This window comes from Cnephaeus nilssonii, assembly GCF_951640355.1.
Source record: "Cnephaeus nilssonii genome assembly, chromosome: 11".
NCBI lineage: Eukaryota > Metazoa > Chordata > Mammalia > Chiroptera > Vespertilionidae > Cnephaeus > Cnephaeus nilssonii.
In genome coordinates, this window is record NC_137082.1 from 11705404 (window position 1) to 11724151 (window position 18748).

Here is an 18748-nt window from a genome sequence, read left to right on the forward strand (position 1 = left end):
CCTGCTCTAAGCAAATGCCTCTGGCTTTAGAGACTGTTAGCAGTAGCACTTCCCTAACCTGGCCTCTAAGCCTTCCAGCCCATCCTGAACATTACCCTGGAGATTTGCCTTATCTCCTGTCCTACTCAGAGCCTTTTGCAGCTCCCCACTAATTATCCTCAGGATAAAGTCCAGTCCCTCCCTCCTAGTAACATGAACCCACCTCCTTAGCTTTCATCAAATTCAAAGGGTTCTATGAGCGCCCACCCCCTCAAAAGTTAAGAAACATTGCCCTGTGATAGATTGTATTTCTCATATATTTTAATACTGTTTTATTTTGTTGAACTTGGTATGTTTATATCTTGCTTCCATAGTGAAACTTTATACTCTGATTAGGAGGCCTGTTTTTTGTTTTTGTTTTTTCTTTCATAGCCCCTATAAGGTCTAGCATGGTGTTAGGTAATTATTGCATTGAAAAAGGTGTGTGTGTGCATATGTTACTGACAAATTTATGTAAAGGGAAAAAAGCCTAGGTTAAAAAGCCTAGCAAACTTTTTTTTAAATGGCAGTCCTGAAATATGTGGTTTTTTTTATTTGTAAGTGTGAAGTGAGCTCAGCCTTACGTACATTAAACATGGTGAGCTCCCAAGTAGTCCCTTACCAAGTAGAGTTCAGTATACCAGCTAACCTGGTGCTAATTAGCCACTTCTATTTAAATATCAGAAAAGACTAAATGAATTGCCTGATAATTTTAAAATATTTTTAAATTCCTGATTTCTGCCTGGTGTTTATTCCCCAAACTTTGCTTCTAATGAATTTTGAATGAAAATAAAAATTTATGGCTTAGAAAAAAATGAATTAAAAAGTAAGTCTCCTTTAGCCCTAGCCGGTTTGGCTCAGTGGATAGAGAGTTGGCCTGCAGACCAAAGGGTCCCAGGTTAGATTCCAGTCAAGGGCACATACCTCAGTTGCAGGTTCTTCCCCGGCCCGGACCCTGGCCTGGGTTCGTGCAGGAGGCAACCAATCAATGTGTTTCTCTTACATAGATATTTCTCTGTCTTTCCCTCTCTCTTCCACTCTCTCTAAAAAATCAATAGAAAAATATCCTTAGGTGAGGATTTAAAAAAAAGTCTCCTTTAAATGCTATCCAGTTTAAGATTTAGCTAAATAAAGGTTAATAAAGTTAGAGTACTTAACTGCCTGATGCCTAACTAGCACAATGTTTATCAATTTTTACGTATCGTTCTGACAAAAGAGTTTAAAATATCTGCTGAGCTAACCCTAGGATGTTGAGTGTCAGAGGGATTTTTGAGGACAGTTAGGTGACCCCAGGGATGTTGCAAAGTGTTGGACCTTAAACAGAATATGACCCACAGACATTTGGCCAGAGCAAAGGAGTGACTGTCCCCTTTGGACAGAATGTGTATTCTCCAGCTCACCTCAGTTCTTAAACCTGTTTGAGCCAAACGTTAAATAAATTTGCAAAGTCATACCACTCTTCTCACTTACTTTGTTCTTTGGAAAATATAATTATTTCATAAGATGTGTTATCTTAACATGCAATAGTTTATTGTGATTAATTTTAAATGAATTAAATATTTTTTAAAATCTCTTTTAATTTCTAATTTAATATATATCAATAGCTATAACCCACATCAACAAAGGCTCTTTGAAGTCCTCAGTAATTTTTAAAAGTATAAAGGGGTCTTGAGACCAAAAAGTTTGAGAATTACTATTCAAATGGAATAAATGCTTATTATCATTAATCAGTATAAAGTACAATTATTCTGATATATAAATATTTATATAAAAATATATATATTTATATATATATTCCAACTCCTGCTTGGACTATTTTAAGAATGCCTAATAGATATTAGCCAATGCTAAGTTTTTCATTTATTAAACTACTAGAGGCCCAGTGCATGAAAATTCATGCACTGGAGGGGGGGGGGGTCCCTCAGCCTGGCCTGCCCTGCCCCCTCTCACAGTCCAGGAGCCCTCAGGCGTGGGAGGCGACCCGGCGATCAGGGAAAGGCGACGCCCCATCACACCTCTGCTGCTGCCACTGCCGACAGTGCAAGCCTCGGCCGGCTCTGGTTACCTGAGCCTTGGGCGGCTGGGAAGCCGCCATCTGAGGCTTGCCTGTGCCTCAGGCCGGCCCTGGGCGGTTGTGCTGAGGGGACTGGGTACCGCCATCTTTGAGGGCATGGCAGTCAATTAACATATTCCCTCCATATTGGCTGTGGGGGCTGCCATCTTTGAGGGTGGGGCAGTCAATTAGCATATTCCCTCCTTATTGGCTTTGGGTGCCGCCAGCTTTGCGATGGCGTGAGGGTCAATTAGCATAGTCCCTCTTTATTAGATAGGACTAGAGGCCCATTGCATGAAGATTTGTGCAATAGGCCTTCCTTCCTATGGCTGCCAGCACCGGTTTTCCTCCGGCACCCGAGACCCGGGCCGCAGCAGAGCCAAGCTATCAGCCTTCAGCGGAGCCAAGCCTTTAGCCTTCAGGCTTGGCTCCGGCCTCAGCGGAGCCTTCAGTCTTCAGTCTTCGCTCATGCAGAGCCTTCAGTCTTCACTCCGTGCCTGCGTATGTAAATTAACCTGCCATTTTGTTGGGTTGATTTGCATGCTCACTCCTGATTGGCTAGTAGGCGTCACGGAGGTACGGTCAATTTGCATCTTTCTCTTTTATTAGTGTAGATTTCTGGTGACTTCTTTATAATTAACTCAAATCAAACCATCCTATAATGTCAGTGCTGCTGTAATAAAAAGCTGACTTTGCCCTCTGTGGTGCTCAGTTACTGTTCCAAAGGCTAACTTAAAATAAGTTTGTTTAACTGACTCTTTCTGTTGTTGTTGTTCAATTGAGTATATGGGCTTTGCACACTTTTTAAAAGTATTTGAATGTCTAACCCCATGGGAATGTATGTTGGAAGTATAGGATTCATTACTAATATATTTTCTCCTACATCACAAGTAGGACTCAAACATCAGAAAAATATACCTTGAATTCATCACCTGTTTTGAAACTAATAACAATGAGCTTGTGATATCTGGTTGTTAGATGAAGAGATAACATTTCTAGCCACAGGATGTTCTTTGCCAAAGTTTACAAGAGGAATAGTCATACCAGAAGTAGATAATCCAGCCTGACTTAAATTTTATCCGACACAAGAAAGCAGCACGTTTATCTTGCCAAAAGAAGCAACTTCATTCAATGAAGGACTTTGCCATTGTTCATTTGACTTGAACAAGTTTGGTAATATTAACCCTTTGCACTCGCTTGCTTTTTTCTTGATTCCTTTATTCTAATGCTAACCGTGTCGAGTCACACTCGACATCCGAGTGCAAAAGGTTAAAAAATACAGACACAGTTATTGGTCACTTAGGGAATACCATTAAGTGAGATTCCCACTTTCAGAGATTCTGCGATCCATATTGCAATCAGGTGTCATACAACTGAAGCCCTGAAGAAGGTGAGGGAGCGTGACTGGTGGCTATCTGGGGGAAGGGTGTTTCAGGCAGAGGGAATAGCAAGTACAAAGGCCCAGAAGTAGGACCCTTGCCTACAGTGTGGTTGATGTGGGCCCTGAGTATATTGTTATTGTTTTGTTTTGCTATGCAAATAATAAGAGAGGTAAAAGAAGTCAGGAAATAAGAAAAGGGGGAAAAATTACCCATAATCTTTGTACCCAGAGATAATCACTGTTGCTATCTTGGTCTGTTTCCTTTCCAATTTAAGCCTAAGATGTCACTTAGCATCCGTATTAGTTTACTAGGGCTGCATAACAAAATACCAGACTGGGTGGCTTAAACAACAGAATTTATTTGCTCAAGGTCTGGAGCCTAGAAGTAAAAAAAATCCGTGTCAGCAGGTTTGGTTACTTCTGAAGCCTCTCCCATTGGCTTGCAGGTGGCTGCCTTCTCACTGTGTCCTTATCACATGGTCTTTACTTCATGCAAAGGTGCATCCTTATTGTCTCTGTGTGTGTCTAAGTTTCTTCTAAGGTCATCAGTTAAATTGGATTAGCACCCATCCTAATAGTCTCACTTTAACTTAATCCGTTCTTTAAAAGCACTGTTTCGAAATATGGTCACATTCTGAGGTGCTGGGAGTTAGGGCTTCAACATGAATTTAAGAGGACACAATTCAGCCCATTACACCATCTATGATTAGGTAGTCAGATATTTATCAGTCTTCCTATCAGTATGATTCTTTGCTCTTTGTTGACCATTCATTTGTATTAGTTTAGGTTTATAAATTAACCAATTAGTAATGCACATTGATTATTTTTCCCCTAATCCAAATTAGTTAGGATTATTAAAGATTTATATTTAACTCTTTTTGAACAAAAGATGTATTCTCAGACTCTTTGCTTATAATGTCACAGACATCCTTCAGTTTTGTGTTTGCTGCAGGAGACTTAATGGCTGTTCTATGGATGAAAAATGGCAGTGTTTCCCAGACAAGCCATTCAAGTATGCTTTCAGGTTTTTGCTTACATTTATTTTATTTTTTAAATATATTTTTATTGATTTCAGAGATGGGGAGAGAGATGGAAACATCAGTGGTGAGAGAGAATCATTGCTCGGCTGCCTGATGCACGCCCCCTACTGGGGATTGAGCCTGCAACCTGGGCATGTATCCTTGACCGGAATGGAACCTGGGACCCTTTAGTCCGCAGGCAGACACTATCCACTGAGCCAAACCAGCAAGGGCACTTACATTTATTTTAAAAGGAAAATTTTACCATCAGCATAAATGAGAAGTTAGTATAATATTATGTGCCCTAAATAACTTATTCTTAAAAATAAATACATGACTGTAAAAGCAAGTTCATTCATGTGCACCTAAAATCATCTATGTGTTGCTCAAACCAAAAGCCTGGGAGCCATAGTTTACTCCTCTTTCTCTCATGCAATCTGACAACAAATCTTCTCAGTTCAGATTTCTAAATATCTAGAATTGTGCTACTTCTCACCACCTTCACTGCCATTACCTGGTCCAAGCCGGTATTCTCTTTTGCAGGATTCTTGGAATAGCCTCCTAGCTGTTTCTGCCCTAGCTCCCTTCACTGTGTTGTTCACACAGTAGTCAGAGGGATCCTGTTAAAACAAGTCAGATTCTGTTGCTCTTCTGTTTAGAACTCCAGTGGCTTTTTTGTCACTCAGTAATAGTTGAAGTCCCTAATTTTCTGCTGCAGCTAACTTGGCATGGTTGCTCTTCTTTGACGCTGTGGGCAAGGTCCTCCTTCAGGGCTTTTGCACTTGCCTTTTCCTCTGCCTGGAAGACTCCCTCCCTCTCCCCCTCCATAAGTCAGGCTCCCTCATTTTCAGGTCTGTAGTCATGACTCCTGATTGCAGTGAGACTTTCCTTGATCACCCTATTTAAAATTGTAACTCCTCCTGTCATTACTTTGTGCTCCAGAACACCACCATCTCTCATACTACATAATCTGCATGTTTATTTTATCAATTATATGTGTCCCTCTAGAGTGTAAGCACCATGAGGGCAGGCATTTTTGTTTTGTTCACTACTTATTCCCCAGTGCCTAGAAAAGTGTCTGATATATAGTCAATGCTCAGATATTTATTCAAATTGAATTAATAGTAGCATGCATCCCACACTTTGGGAAATACTGAGATATTCCGGGAACATCTTCCACCATCCCTTCAGTGGGTTTTTGTTCACAGTCCTATGTTGAGTTACTTATCTCTCTGAGAGTCTAGCCAGTTGGGGGGCTCAGCATTTAAGGCAAAGAACGCTTTGCCTGGATCCTGAGTTTTATCCAGAGGAATAGTCCAAATTCCAGGGAAAGAGGTGGGAGGAAGGAGAGATAGTCAGGACTGGTTGAGAGAGCAACCCTAGGAGAGTTGCTCTGTGCCCTCCCACCGCCTCATTCCCTCTCTGGCCCCAGTACCTACGCTGTGTTCTGGAAGACACCCAGAAACAACGGCTCAAGCCTCAGTCTGAACTCGGGAGTAGTGGCTGGAACCTGTGAGGTGTGTTTGTGTACTTCCTTGTCAGGCTTTGGGTTTTTAGAAACAAGTAAATCAGAGAACTGACTTGTTTACTCTTTTAGCTTTCTCTTTTAAGAGAGAAACTATGGCTTAAATAATTGAAAATGTTATCCTTGGTGCCTTTGTTTGACTCTTACTGATCAAGAGGACATAGTTGTTATTTGATGCAGTCAGGACAACTCTTCCTCCTAAGGTAGTTTGAGAGTCATTCTAACAAATGAGCACAGAAATGTGTAATAAGATCAAAACAAGAAATGGCTTCTTGTCTTCAAGGCACTTTTGTTAGCAATTGATATTGATGGTTTTCATCTAACTAATGGACCCAAATGAATCAACATTTCCACATGTAAGCCCTTTATGAAGTTCGTCAAAGCCATGGAAATGGGGTGGGGTGTCTTTCTAGTTTTGAGTATGTCTTTCTTGGTTCAGTTGTTACTTCACCTGTAACAAAACCGTAAGTCCCTTCCTTCTGCTTGTGCTGGTCAATTACAAATAGATTGGAAAGCAGCAAATTTGAGGTGCAACAACTTTCAGCATTATTTGCATGTTAGCATCTTCATTCCCAGGTAGTGATAATGAGCAACTAACTCTAGGTTTACAAGTTCCCCTGGAGTTGCTAGTATCTTGAATTTCTTTCCATTTATTTTAGGAGTAAAAGTCCCTCGCAATTTTCGACTGTTGGAAGAACTCGAAGAAGGCCAGAAAGGAGTAGGAGATGGCACAGTTAGCTGGGGTCTAGAAGATGACGAAGACATGACACTTACAAGATGGACAGGGATGATAATTGGGCCTCCAAGAGTAAGCGTCGAGCTACGGCTATAAATGTCAATGTCTTAAATTCACTGTGCCTCCTTTTAAAAAATATTAGCCTTATCACGGAAAAAGCTCACCAATGGTATATTTTCTGAAATGTGGCTATTCTTTTTTGACCAGTTTCAGTTTATATATTTGAACCTCCTCTGATGCTGTTTAATCCCTCTAAATGGTAAGCAAAAACCTGTTTAGACTCATAGTGTGAATTTACATGACAATGTAGACAGTGAGGTTTGAGGTAATTGTACCCTCAGATGTAGTTTAGAACAAACTCTTGGGTTTATCAGATAACAAGGCTCCAGATGTAGCCAACATTCCTGAAGACAGTGTCCAGATGAACCTTGGAAAGCCTTTACAGTTGTGGTTTTTTATTCATTGTTTCCCAGTCTAATATGCATCTGTGTCCTAATTTTGGGGGCCATTCAATGAAGGGTTATTGCCTGCCTGGTCCGCTCTGATCTGTTCCAGGCACTGTTAGGCCCAGAGGCCTTTGCAAAGAAGACACAGTGGAAAATGACCTCTCTTTTCGAGCTTTGTGATTTGAGAGTTCCCAGTCTTCATAAAATCAGCTGACCTTTTTTTTAATGACACATAGTAAGCCCCCCAGAAATGTCATTTAATTCTCATTAGAACCTGTTGTTAGGTGCTACTATTGTGTACTTGCATTCTGTTTTACAGATGAAGAAACAGACTCACAAATGTTATTTGCCCAAAGTCACGTGGCTGATAATTTCCAAAACAGGTCTATCTCCAGAGCCTGTGCTCTTAACCACTCTGCTACATTGTGTCCCTCCTGTTTATAATTTGAGTTTTCCTCTGTTCCCATTATAGTATTATCCAGTTTAAGTAGTAATGTGATGTAGGAGTGAAGAAATAGATTACCATAATGTGATACATTTTTCAGACAAGCAGTAGGAGATTCTGCCTGAATGCAGCTGGGCCTTTCCTGTGTCTGCTTGTGCTTAAGGATGATTATGTTCATTCTTTTCTCTGCATGTAAGGCTCTGCACCACCTCTGTAGGAGATAGAAAGTCACATGGGATGTGGCCCCAACTGAAAAGAAAGTGTCCTGCTCATAAAGTGTTAGGACAATTTAATGTTGATCTTAGGCTGTCACACATTCACGTCAAGTGACTAACTTTGCCACTTAATGTTACTGCTTGAGTAATTTTTGTAACACTATAGTTTTGTTTTGGAGGTTTTTTTAAAAAATGTTTTTACTCATTTCTTTTTTTAAAAAATATATTTCTTTATTGATTTCAGAGAGGAAGGGAGAAGGAGAGAGAGAGAGAAACATCAATGATGAGAGAGAATCATTGATCGGCTGCCTCCTGCACACCCCCCACTGGGGATCGATCTCGCAATCCAGGCATGTGCCCTTGGCCAGAATCGAACCCGGGACCCTTCAGTCCTCAGGCTGACGTTCTATCCACTGTGCCAAGCCGGCCAGGGCTTTACTCATTTCTTGATCTTTTTTAAAATCTATGAAAACTAGGATTTTCTGGACCTGTTAAATACTGGGGAAAACCTGATCTAGAAAACTCATTTCTTCATGGAGATCATTTTTCTTGCTGCCTCTGAAAGTCCATTGTATGGTGATGGCTCCCTTCACTACATTTCATCTCTTTCTAAGAGTGGTTTAGATTTCTTGAGGATGAGAACTATTGTGCCTTACTCCTTACTCTCCAGAACACCTGGAAATGACTAAGAATGGGCTAGTTGTTCAGTAGGTTTTTTAATCAACAGATCGGTTTTCAGGTTGTAACAACCTAATAGTGAACCCAAATACACAACATTGTGAATACACTGAATACCACTAAATTACACATTTAAACAAATGAACAAATAAAATGAACCAAGTTCTGTGGAAAATATTCTGTTATACCTAAAGCACTTTAGATCACCTTGAGTTTTAGTTTATCTCTTTCAAAAGGGGCTAACTTTTCATGAAATAATTTCAGTATGCAAGCTGCTTTCCATACATCCTTTTTTAAAAATAACAGTTTTATTGAGATATAATTTACATATCATAGAATTCACTTACCATAGAATACACCTTTAAAATATAAAAAAAATAGTTCAGTGGTTTTTTTATTATACTTACTAGTAGAACTGTCAACTATCACTAATTTCAAAACATTTTAATTATCCCAGAAATAAACCTCATCCCTATTGGCAGTCACTCCCATTCTGTCCCCCACTCCTCACCCTTGACAATCACTAATTTACTTTCTATCTCTATGAATTTATCTGTTGTAGACATTTCATATAAATGGAATTATATAACATACGGTCTTTTATGACTGACTTTTACTTACTATAATGTTTTCAAGGATCATCCATGTAATAGCATGTACATTTTTATGACTGAATAATATTCCATTATATAGATATACCATATTTGTTTATCCATTAATTAGTTGGTGGATATTTGTATTTTTCCAATCATGAAAAATGCTGCTGTGAACATTTGTGCACAGGTTTTTGTGTGGACTAATGTTTTTGATTCTCTTTATACCTAGGATGGAATTGTTGGATCATATGGTAATTCTGTGTTTGACATGTTAAAGAACTGCCCAAACTGTTTTTCAAAGTGGCTGCACCATTTTACATTTCCACCAGCAACGCAGCAGAGTTTCAATTTCTCTGCATCCTCACCAGTACTTGTTATTGTCTGTCTTTTTATTCCTATAATTTTGATTGCCCTGACTTTGCAAGGTTAAAAGCTAGTCTTAAAAGGAACTATTTGCTTCTAGGTGGTTCCTATGACCAGTATGTTTTAAGATTAGAATACAAGGTATATGCAGTTATTAAAGCATCTAATAGAGCACTTGAGTAATTCATTTCCCTATTAGATTTTTATTATTGTATTATTAAAAAGAAAAGCCATTAAAATTTAAAAGATATAGCCCTAGTCAGTTTGGCTCATGGTTAGAGTGTTGGCCCATGGACTGAAGGGTTGCGGGTTTGACTGCGGTCAAGGGCATGTTCCTCAGTTGCAGGCTCGATTCCTGACCATGGTCAGGGCGCGTGTGGGAGGCAACCAATCGATGTGTCTCTCTCACATTGATGTTTCTCTCTCTGTGTCTTCCCCTCACTTCCACTCTCTCTAAAAATCAATGGAAAAAAATATCCTCAGGTGAGAATTAAAAACATTTTTTTTTAAATGTATGCCATATGATCCAGCAATTCTGCTGGGAATTAACTCAGTTTATCTTGAATGTATTGCCAAAAAGCCTACGTATACAAAGTTATTTCATGCAGCATTTTCAACAGTAGCAAAATATTGGAAACTGCCTCAGGGTCTTTCAATTGACTATATTATGTACTGTTCAACTGTTCAAATGAATGAAACAAATTTATGTGCTGCAAATGGGACAATCCCTATGATATTTAAGTGAAAAAAGTGAGGTGCACCACTATTCCTCTTCCCCAAAGTGGCCAGAGGTGACCTATGAAAATTGTTTTCTATTCACTTGACCCAGAAAAAACCACAAAATCTTGCAAATCAAGAGGCTCAAATCTTCGTGTTCACTTTAAAAACACTCATGAGACTGCCCAGACCATCAAGGGTATGCATATTTGGAAAGCCACCAAGTATCTGAAGGACGTCACTTTACAGCAGCAATGTGTGCCATTCCGTCATTAAAATGGTGGAGTTGGTAGGTGTGCCCAGGCAGAACAGTGGGGCTCAACGCAGGGTTGGTGGCCCAAAAGAGTGCTGAATTTTTGCTGCACAAGCTTAAAAATGCAGACAGCAGTGCTGAACTTAAGGGTTTAGATGTAGATTCTCTAGTCATTGAGCACATCCAGGTGAAAAAGGCTCCCAAGATGCAGCGTAGAATTTACAGAGCTCATGGGCGGGCTAACCCATACATGAGCTCTCCCTGCCACATTGAGATGATCCTTACTGAAAAAGAGCACATTGTTCGTAAACCAGAAGAGGGGGTTGCACAGAAGAAAAAGCTAAAGAAACAAACACTTATGGTCCCAGAGTAAATTCAGCATAAAATAAATACTAATAAAAGTAAAAGAAAAGAAGGGAGGTGCAAAGCAGTATACAGAATATGCTGCCACATGGGATGGGGGCCATGGTGGGAGAGGAAAAGGTCATACATTAGTACTTGTCTCTTCTGTGCTTCAAATACTTTTGGGAGTACATAAAAGACATGGGTGACCGTGATTTGCCCTCTTCCAAAGGGATCTGGCTGGCTGGCGCCAGGGTGGAAAGGAGACTTACTTTTTACCATATATCTTTTTGTACTCTTTGAGTATGCTTTATTTATATGTGTATGTTAGCTATTTGAATGCCGTTTTTTTTTTTTTTTTAAGGAAAGCAAGTTCTCCAAACCTAAATCCATCCAAGTGCCCCTTGTAACATTCAGGCAAATGTCCACTGTTCACAGCATTAGAAGTGCAGTTCTGACCACAGAGGTGCTGACAGTAGCCAGGTTACAGAGCAGGGTTTCTCCGCCTCAGCAGGATGTACTGGGCTGCATCATTCTTTGTTGTTGGGGAGCTGTCCTGTACACTGGGGGATGTTTAGCGTGGTCTCTACGCACCATATGCCAGTAGTACCTCCCTCCCCCAGTTGTGACAACAACTGGTTGTTTTTGTGGGTACACAAATACATATCTTTTTTTTTTTTTTTTTTTTTTTGTCTTGAGGGAAAGATTTCAATCGAGACAAAATGTAGAAAAGCAAGCAAGAATTTATTGACTGTAGCAAAACTATATATAGGAGAGTAAAAAAAGGAAGGGCATGGAAGAAGGAACAGGAGAGCCGAGGCTGGGTTTGCTTTGGCTCACTGGAAAGCCAAATGATAGGGGACCTTAGAGACAGGGTTAGGGGGTTAGCCTGGGACAAGCTGCCGCTGCCCATTGCTCTGGTTGCAAGTCTCATGAGGTCCCTTAGAGGTTAGGGATACATGCCTGTGGAGGAAGGGAAAGGGGAAGGGAATGGCATGGTTGTGCTCCCTGGAGAGAGAGTACCCAAGTACATACCCTTTTTAATACAAGTGAGACCTTGCTCTGTGTAACGTTTTTCAACACCTTTTTTTTCACTCAACAAATGATGGATGTCATTCCACATCAGTGCATATTGACCTGTCTCTTTTTTAATAGCTTCAAGTTACATCTGATGGATGAATATATTCTCAAATTTTTAAAAAACAAAACAGAGTATGGAGTAAGAAGTTCACTTTGTTCCCCTTAACTCTTTGTGTCAGCCAGGAAAAGAGAAACCATACTAGTTATATCAACAACGATAATTTAATATAGGAAATTGATCAAATAGATGTTGGACTGAAAAAGCAAAAAGGGTACACTGTAGGAACACAAAGATAACACTATAGAAAACAGCCACTCTCTGGGGCTGGGAGGGCAGGGGAGGAGGCTAGGGCCATCAGAACCTAGCACTGGAGAAGGCCAGAGGGACTGGTTAGGAGAGCGCTAGAGGCCAGAAGCAGCTCTTGCTGCCAAGAGGAGGGGCTCATGCTGGGGTGACACTGACAAAAACAAAGTAAGTGGGAAGGGCAAGTGTCTCTTTTCCTTTGTATTTTATTAGTATTGTGTGGTAAGCTTGACAGTTTAGTCTTTAGGTTGTAGAATATTCCTGTAGCAGTGGGATTGAATAGAGAAATGAATAATTACTATGGCCTCTAGATGGGTCCTGTGGCTCACTCAGAAGGATACTCTGACTGGTGGACAGAGCGAGTTTGTTTGTGTGCAAAGGAAAATGGTGTCTTGTCACTGTCTAGAAGGCGTGCGCAGGTGCTGGTTAGTAAGCTCCAAGCCCACCTTTCTCTGCCCTGCTTTGGATACTACAAACTACGTCTTTCCTTTGTCAGCTGGCTTCCTGTTAGCTTTCTCTGTTCAGGACATAGGAGAGGGCCTGACTGGCAGGGAGAAGGGACTGTTCTGTCTCTGCCACTCTGGTAATAGCCCTTCATTCAGGCATCACCTGTGGGTTCCAGCCTCAGCTTTGGGAGACACTCCCGAGCACCGGCCGCACAGCGCCCCCTCCTCAGAGTTCTTCCTTCAGCTCCAGAAACCACTCCTCAGCCTCCAGGTCTGATCAGCTGCAGCCTGTTCCCTTTGTCCCCCAACCTTAAGGGTTACCACCTGCTCCCTGCAGTTATTGCCCCTGTGTTAGCTCATGTTCCCTTTTTAAAGTTTTTTTAGTCCAATGACACTGATGTAACCGACTCCCTATATTAAATTCTCTGTTAAAATACCTAGTGCCATGTCTTTTCTCCTGGTACCCCTTACTGCCACATTTAACTATATATAAGTTTTGAATTGAGTAGCGGGTAATGTTTAGATGACCTAGTATCACCATTTTATTATATGTTAATTTAGATTTTATAATTTTCTTTGCATATTTTTAAGTCAATACTGTTTCCCTTTACCCATATCATGCATTTTTCAAATAAATTTTAATTTATAATTGTCTTACAGAAAAGTTGCAAAAATAGTACAGAAAGTTCCCATACACCTCCCTCCTGTTTTCCTTATTGTTAGTATATTAGTGTTCTAGTGTGGTACATTTGTAAGAACCAATGAACAAATATTGATACATTATTATTAACTAAAGTCCATAATTTATTCAGGTATTCTTAGTCTTTACCTTATGTCTATTTTCCGTTTCAGAATTCTACCCAAGATACTACATTATATTTTGTCGTCATATCCTGTGCTCCTTGAGACTGTGACAATTTCAGGTTTTTCTTGCCCTTGTTAATGTTGAGGGGTACTGGTCAAGTATTTTATAGAATTTCTCTCTGTTGGAATTTGCCTGATGTTTTTTTCCTCATGGTTAGGCTGGATCATATATATATATTTGGGTCTAGGACAGTGATGGCGAACCTATGACACGCGTGTCAGCACTGACACGTGTAGCCATTTCTGATGACACGCGGCCGCTGAGGCGGCCGCATGCCGAGGATGAAACATTTGCTGCTCCTGAGGATGAAACATTTGCGAAATAATGTTTTTTCCTCAAAGTGACACACTACCCGAGTTATGCTCAGTTTTTTAGCGAAGTTTGACACACCAAGCTCAAAAGGTTGCCCATCACTGGTCTAGGAAAAGCTTGTAATCTCTAGGCTCTGGACCTGTTGTGCCTAATGGAGAAATAGCCTGTGTGCACATAAATATACCCAGAGTTGGAGGGAGGCACCTGTTTGTTTTTATAGATTGTACGTATTCTGCAACTTGCTGGCTATACCACCAGCTCTGCCTCGGCTGTGTGCGTGCGTGCTCTGCCTCAGCCTTTGAAGAGGCTACAAAGTATCCGATTATGTGAATATGCCATATTTAGTCAGTCCCTTGCATGTAGACATTTAGATTATTTACAGTTATTTTTGCTGTTGCAGACAGTGCTTCACATTTTTATGCACAAGTCTGAGTCTGCCTGTAGGAAATTCCTAGAAATGCTCTTGCTGGTCTGAGCATGCCTGGTTCACATTTTGATAGGCACTGCCAAATTGTCCCATGAAGCTCAAGCCACTTCATCAATGTGGGAAGTGTTGTTTCGTGATCAAATAACGAATTTTAAGAACTGTGTACCATTCAGGGACAGATACCCTAACAATTCTCCATCAGGCACATTTCCTTTTCCCATGGAACCTTTTCAGGAGGTCCCTGACACACTCACAAACAAAAGAAGAAAACCAGAACCCTGTTGGGTTGGTTTGTTTGTTTGCTAACAGCCACAGTAGTTTATTTATGATTGAAGTCTTTAAGATGTTTACAAGGCAACCAATTTTACATATCAGAAATGGTATCAAAAGTATGAATTACAACACAGACAACAATATGAAATGGGCTTAAAACAAAGCTAAAGTGGACAGACAAGTAGTTTCTCTTTTTAATTTATTAACACTAGCTTAAACTTTGTTAAAGAAAGAAACAAAGATCTGTGTTTTAGGAGAACTGCAGGGCCATCAGTTGAAGACTGAATTTCACAGTGTTGTACCCCATGTAGAGAAAAAATAAGATGAATTTTCCCCACACACACATAACACACTGTAATTTCACTCTTGGAACTTTGTTAATCTACTCTACAAAATCCTTCTCAACAAACCTCAATATATCCAAATCAAAGGAGAGTTGATCTAAAAAGAGGGGGCAATAAAATAAGAGGTTCTAGGTAGCGGGAGAACCAATGATATAGAATCCACCTAAGTCTGACCAGATAGCACCTCATGGATTCCTCTTGGTCTAGCTCAAGTTCAGAATCTGGGGGGTCCCCTGGATAGGGCACAATTAATTTTCTAACTCATATCCAAATTACAGAACCCTGTTTTTATAAAAAATCGTACTTTGGGCTTTTTAATGACCCTTCGGGGTCTCTGTGTTTACCTGAGTTGAGCCTTTTATACTGTGTTCCAGTGAAATTTCCAGTTGAACATCAGTGGTCAGAACTCAGTGTTTCTTTTTTTCTTTTTAAGAAATCAGTCATAGCATGGATGTTTTAAAATTAGACTTCATAGTGTCAAAAGTAATATTAATATTTAATCTGTGTAATAGTCAGAATCCTATTAAACTGCCCACCTTTTTAACCATTTTTATATTATTGTTAATAGATATCAGTGAAATTTTATCAATACTGATAAGCCACAAACGTACCAGTAGATTAAGATATTAGTGCATCAGAGCCTCCAAAATGTGGTATCAGATATTTTAAAGGACTTTGTGACTTTGGCAATTACCTTGTGCCCATACCCCCAAGGACATTTTATGTAAGGAATTCTGTCTTTGAGTTTTATGACAGACAAAACCATTGAGCATGAATGCAGGACACACATAGGGATAGATTTGGGACCCATGCAGTCAACAGATACTTAGTGTGTAGTTGCTGATAGAGACTGTGCCAAGGTAGACCTTTTATGTTTTCCATAAATCTGTGTGGAAATCATGTTCCTGTTTGCTTTCTACTTGTTATGTTTACTGAGTGGGGTTTTTTTTCCTCTGAGGAAACTCCTTAATGGCAACAAGCTGCTCATTTTACATTAATATGAAGGGCAACATTCATTCATTCAATGAACATTTGAATACTAATTCTGTTGGGATCCTGCCCTCCTTGTTCTGTGTTTGATGAGGGAGGTCTGATACCAGACTGGGTGTGAGTCTTCAGATGGGGGGTCAGTGGGACTTGTGAGAGAAAAGTTCACTTGAGCCTGGGAGCTGCAGGATGCAGAGGATGGGCTGGCATAAGGGCCCCAAGATAGAACTTGGAGTGTTTGATGAGTAAGGAGGCCAGCAGGCCTGGATAGGGGGGCAGAAAATAAAAGGAGAGGAAGGCAAGGGTGCATAGGGTCCGATTCAGAAACTTTGGTTTCCTTCTCAGGTAACTAGGAAGCCAGTAGAAAGGCTAAGCCTGAAAGGACAGTTTCTGGATTTAAAAGGTCAGTGAGGTTGCTGTATGGAGAACAGATTGTAGGGAGCTGAAGAAAAATCAAACCTGGAAGATTCAGATGAGGTACAGGGGTGGAGGAAAGTGGGTGGATGTGAGACTTTTTGATGATTAGAAGGTAGGGGGTACCGGAAAAGGGAATCATGGATGGCTGCTAGGTTTTTGCTTTAACTAACTGCCAGATGTTGGAGCAGGTTGAGGGTGGGTGGAAATCCAGATTTGAGTTTTGGTTTTGTTATAGTATATAGTCTCTGATAAGTGGATGTGAAGGGTTTCTGCGGGTATATTATCAATACCTTCTGAATCTTAAAATATGTTCCAGTTTTTTTTATTTTATTAGGGACAGGCCAATATTTAGACAAGCATGTCAAACTCAAAGGTTAACACGGGCCAAATAAACAGGTTTAAGTTTATGTGAGCTGCCCTGGTTGGTTTGGCTCAGTGGATAGAGCGTAGGCCTGGAGACTGAAGGGTCCTGGGTTGGATTCTGATCAAGGGCACATGCCTGGGTTGAGGGCTCTGTCCCCAGTAGGGGGCGTGCAGGAGGCAGCTGATCAATGATTCTCATCATTGATGTTTCCATCTCTCTCTCCCTCTTCCTTCCTCTCTGAAATAATATTTTTTTAAAAAGTTTATGTGGGCCGCAAAAAAATAAAAGCTTCAATTGTCATAGAAACATAGGTTTATTTCAATGGAGACACGCTGAATACAAAGGGCTGAAATAAATGAGTAATCGTTAACATAAAATAATAGAACATTGTAATAAAAATTAATATTTTTTCTTGAACGTTAACTTACCAGGCACTGAATAACTACACAAATTAATATGCGTAACTCAAATAAACCTATTTTTCTTGTTCTCCGAATTGCGCACACCAAACAAGTCAGTCCAAGACTAATGATGTGGCAATTGACTGCTAAAATATTCGCTGCTAGTATTAGTGGAGAGAAATGGTGCGCCTGCACATAAGGGAAATGAATGCAACATGATTATAGTAATCAGCGAATGTTGTAGTTCGTTATTAATAATTATGTATAACAGGATATTGTAAAAATTAAGTTACTAATTTTTTATTAAAACGTTTCTTACATACCATTATATTGGCTGGGCCGCAAAAATATTTGTTGTGGGCTGCAAGTTTGACATGCTTGATTTAGACACAATGTTTTCAGGGGTTTAAATCACATCTTCTAATTTTATTTTTCCAAGGACCGCTAGATGTCGCTGTTTGCACAGGAACAGTTATTTGTGCAGCATGCAATGAGGAAAGGGCACAGGTGCCTAAGAAGGGAACCATAGGAGGTGCCACCTGATGGGGAGACGTCACCACAGTGTGGTCTTCAGACACAAGTGATAACAATGCGATTTAATATAGGACAGACAGCTGTGGATTAGCCTTCTGTCCTGTATAATGTTTGAACTGGGGGGTGTTTGACTAGGTAGTGTTTGAACAGGGTCTTAAAGGTAGGTAGCTCAGGTGAGGGCAGGGAACTGTAGGCAGAAGGAACAGCCTGGCAGTGGCCGCACATTTTACTGCTTATTGGGTAGACATTGCAGGGAAAAGTTCATTGACGTGGGGCATTGGACTTTTCCAGTGTTTCCCAACAAAAGCACGGCTGGTGTTTGAAGAAGGAGTATTTTTTACGCAGGCCTGGTGACCTTGGCGCCCCTCCCCACTCCCTCCCCCCCCCCCCCACCCACACACACACACTAAAGACTGGTAATCTCTTGGGCCGTTGTAAAAATAGCAAGGGAGGGTCGGTACCTGCCCGCTGAGATCCCTTGTGCAGTGCACAGCCCCAGAGTGATGATGAAGTGGGAAAGCAGCTCTCATATCTGTACCCATCTGCACCCCCACCCCTACCTTCTGCTTAATTTTGAAGTTCTGTAAAGAGGAGATGCCTGTTCTGTGCTTTGGACATATTGACACTTAATGCATTGGCTGTGATCCTGGAGTGAATAGACATACAGTGTGGCTTCCCAGAATAGAGAATACCTCTTAACACACCATCCCCAGAGTGTAGGGCAGCTCTGCAAAGTAGAAAAATTAACATAAAAACAGGTCCACCTGATTGGACTTAATAATACTAACTTAAAACTTCATTGCCTGGCTGGAGTGGCTCAGTTAGTTGAGTCTTGTCCTATGCATCAGAAGGCTGCCAGTTCAATTCCTGCTCGGGCACATACCTGGATTGCAAGTTCAACCCCCCCTCAGGGCATGTACAGAAGGCAACTGATCAATGTTCCTCCCTCCCTCTCTCCGTCCCTCCCATTCTCTAAGCATGTCCTTGGGTGAGGATTTTAAAAAAAAGATTTAATGATGCTAACTTTTCCCCAAGGCCAGAATACCCAGGCACTAGTATAGGGACTAGTTACCACTGACTTACCAAATAACAGGCAGACTGCGTATTGGAAGCAGATGCACCCGTTCTGCAGTCGGGGGTGTTGGGCTTTCAGAAGGTCTGCCTTTTCGTTGAATTCTCTGTAATTGCTGATATCTCTACCCTTCTT

At 40.7% G+C, this 18748-nt stretch overlaps 1 protein-coding gene and 1 pseudogene across 2 annotated transcripts in view; both read left to right on the forward strand.

The window, feature by feature from the left end:
• The window catches only part of LOC307106930 (large ribosomal subunit protein uL22-like), a 389619-nt pseudogene extending 370871 nt beyond the window's left edge, over window positions 1-18748 (forward strand). Inside the window, exon 2 of the transcript XR_013815271.1 lies at window positions 9959-18748. The product of XR_013815271.1 is annotated as a large ribosomal subunit protein uL22-like (transcript). The remainder of the gene's footprint in view (window positions 1-9958) is intronic.
• The window catches only part of UBE2V1 (ubiquitin conjugating enzyme E2 V1), a 32674-nt gene that overhangs the window by 10924 nt on the left and 3002 nt on the right, over window positions 1-18748 (forward strand). Inside the window, exon 2 of the mRNA XM_079783741.1 lies at window positions 6656-6804. Coding sequence (XP_079639867.1) covers window positions 6656-6804 — 149 coding nt within the window. The remainder of the gene's footprint in view (window positions 1-6655; window positions 6805-18748) is intronic.